This window comes from Molothrus ater, unplaced genomic scaffold (genome assembly GCF_012460135.2).
Source record: "Molothrus ater isolate BHLD 08-10-18 breed brown headed cowbird unplaced genomic scaffold, BPBGC_Mater_1.1 matUn_MA568, whole genome shotgun sequence".
Classification (NCBI taxonomy): Eukaryota; Metazoa; Chordata; class Aves; order Passeriformes; family Icteridae; genus Molothrus; species Molothrus ater.
In genome coordinates this window covers 21,383-24,275 of record NW_023416742.1, presented here as the reverse complement: position 1 = coordinate 24,275, position 2,893 = coordinate 21,383, and the positions used below count along the sequence as shown (strand labels likewise).

At 53.1% G+C, this 2,893-nt stretch overlaps 1 protein-coding gene across 1 annotated transcript; it reads right to left on the bottom strand.

Moving 5' to 3' along the window:
* Positions 1-338: 338 nt before the first annotated feature.
* LOC118701304 (olfactory receptor 14J1-like) lies at positions 339-1,271 on the bottom strand. Its single transcript, XM_036405941.1, has one exon. It carries the CDS (start codon positions 1,269-1,271, stop codon positions 339-341), a length of 933 nt encoding a protein of 310 aa, XP_036261834.1.
* Positions 1,272-2,893: the final 1,622 nt, after the last annotated feature.

The following is a 2,893-nucleotide window of genomic DNA, read 5'->3' as shown; positions in this document are numbered from 1 at the left end:
GATCTGCCCCAGCTCTGCACACAGACATTGCTGCTGCAGCTCCAGAGAAGGCAACAAAAGGGCATCTCTGCAGAAAACTCTGCTGGGAGATCCTTTAGTTCCTTTAAAGCCACCAAGAGCGCAGCCCCTCATTGACACAGTCTGTGGCCACGGGCAAGGTAGAGAGAAAAAATATGAAAAATGGAACGGAAAATAACATTTTTTTATGGACAATATGAAAAAAAGTAAACCAAAGAAAAAGAACCCCCAAAATGAAGCCAGTAAGAAGTATCAAAGATGATTTTTACTACAAATTATTTGTGATTTTTACTACAAATGATTTGTGATAAAACAGAAGGTTAATGTTTCTTAAAACATCCAGTCATCAGTCTCCACACTGCAACCTTGAGCTCCTGGTTCCTCAGGCTGTAGATGAGGGGGTTCAGGGCTTGAGGCACCACCGAGTACAGAACTGACAGTGACAGATCCAAGGATGGGGAGGACAGGGACGGCGGCTTCAGGTAGGCAAATGTGCCAGTGCTGAGGAACAGGGAGGGCACAGCCAGATGAGGGAGGCAGGTGGAAAAGGCTTTGTGCCGTCCCTGCTCAGAGGGGATCCTCAGCACAGCCCTGAAAATTTGCACATAAGAGAAAACAATGAACACAAGACAACCAAATACCAAAGACACACTAACAGCAAGAAGTCCCAGTTCCTTGAGGTAGGATTTGGAGCAGGACAGTTTGAGGATCTGTGGGATTTCACAGAAGAACTGGCCCAGGGCATTGCCATGGCACAGGGGCAGGGAAAATGTATTGGCCGTGTGCATGAGAGCAGTGAGAAAGGCACTGGCCCAGGCAGCTGCTGCCATGTGGGCACAAGCTCTGCTGCCCAGGACAGTCCCATAGTGCAGGGGTTTGCAGATGGACACGTAGCGGTCGTAGCACATGATGGTCAGGAGGAAATACTCTGCTGTAGCGCAGAAAACAAAGAAAAAGAGCTGAGCAGCACATCCAGTGTAGGAGATGTTGCTGGTGTCCCAGAGGGAATTGTGCATGGCTTTGGGGACAGTGGTGCAGATGGAGCCCAGGTCGCTGAGGGCCAGGTTGAGCAGGAAGAAGAACATGGGCGTGTGCAGGTGGTGGCCGCAGGCTACGGTGCTGATGATGAGGCCGTTGCCCAGGAGGGCAGCCAGGGAGATGCCCAGCAAGAGGCAGAAGTGCAGGAGCTGCAGCTGCCGCGTGTCTGCCAATGCCAGCAGGAGGAAGTGCCTGATGGAGCTGCTGTTGGACATTTGCGGCGGCTGCACATAGGCACCTGTTCATGGAGAAAGGACAGTCACAAGTCAGGAGAGGCTGCTTGGAGCCAAACCTGGGCTATTCCCTGTAGACAATGCCTACAGCTGGGACACACTCACCCTTCTACCTGCTGTGGGAAAACCTTTGGCTGCAATCAGAGCACAATCACACTCCTTGGTCCCCCTGGGCTAAACCAGACCCTGCCCAGAGCAGAGGGATCCCTGAATGTCTCACCCTCTCTCAAGGTCTCTGGGCAAGGTCTCAGCACCCCCTTGTGCCAAGGACACTCACAGCTCCCTGGGCAAACCCAGCAGCATTTCCTCAGCTGTGGCAGCACTGCCCTTGCCCGTGGGACATTCAGGGAACTCCCAGAGGCTCTGGCACAGATCTGCACCCAGGAGGGCAGCTCAGAGCCTGGCAGGGCACAGCAAGGAGATCCCTGGCTGTGCCCATGATGGGATCTCAGGGAGGGGGCTCAGCTCATTCCCCTTTCCCAGGGACTGCTTTGCCCACAGCCCCACAGGTGCCAGGGAAGCTTGGACACCCCATTCCCATGGACAGCCCTGCCTGGCAGGAATGCCAAGGGCAGGGCCTGACTCAGCTGCTGCAGATGCCAGAGCCTCCCTGAGAGCAGCAGATAACAGTGCCAATGTCAGGGCAGTGCAGAACCAAGAGCAGATGTTGTGGTGCTGTGCCTGAGAGGGCAGGGCAGAGACAGCCGGGCACTCAGGACAGTGTTCCCGTGCCCAGCTGTGCCCGGCACCTCCCACACACCAACAGTGCCCTCCTGCCCCAGCCCTGCTCTCTCCAGCCCCCTCTCCTTCCCTGAGCATCTCCCTGGGCCTGGACATTCCCTCCTGAGAGGAGCCTTGTCCCTGCCAGCGCTCACAGAGCCCATCCCAGCCTGTGTGCCCTGGCTGGGGCCCTACAGAAACCTGCCTGTGTGCAGGGCCCTGGCTGGGGCAGGCTCTGTGTGCAGCTGGGCAAGGGCAGCTCAGGAGAGCCCTGCTGGGCCCTGCAAAGGTGATGCTGCTGCTGTGCAGGGCTGAGGAGTGGCTGAGGGCCCTTTGGGAGGCTCCCAGCAGAGACACTGATCAACTTAATTTACAGTTCTGCAGTCCCTGTAAAAGATCAAACATTCCTTTGATGATCCTGTGTGTCCCTTTCAACTCAGAATGTCCTGGGATTCTGGGATTACAATTCCTGCTCTGCTTCTCTCATCCCCTTGTTTTTTTATAATCAAAAGAGAAAAAAATCCCCTTGCAATAGTGTTAGAACAGTAAAGTAAAAACCAGACATTAACTGGAAGTTTCCAGGTGTCCCAGTGGGGATGGGGCACACCCGGGCCCTGATTTCAACAATTTATTAAGGTTGATTAATTAGGATATTGAACAGGAACATCCAATATGAGATTCACTTACCCAGTTACACACCCCTGGCTCAATCCATTGGAGTAGGTCCAAGGGCTTCTTTGCCTTCACTTTTTGTTATGACTGCTCACATTCTGGTCAAAAACCAAAATGTTCTTCTTGTAGGTCCTCTTACTGATAAAAGGATGATACAGGATACCATATGTATTGTATACTATATGTATTTCAGGAATGCATTTAGACAGTCA

Bases quoted from the DNA above. Each gene is read 5' to 3' on its own strand.
- LOC118701304 (XM_036405941.1), bottom strand. From the start codon at position 1,271: ATGTCCAACAGCAGCTCCATCAGGCACTTCCTCCTGCTGGCATTGGCA.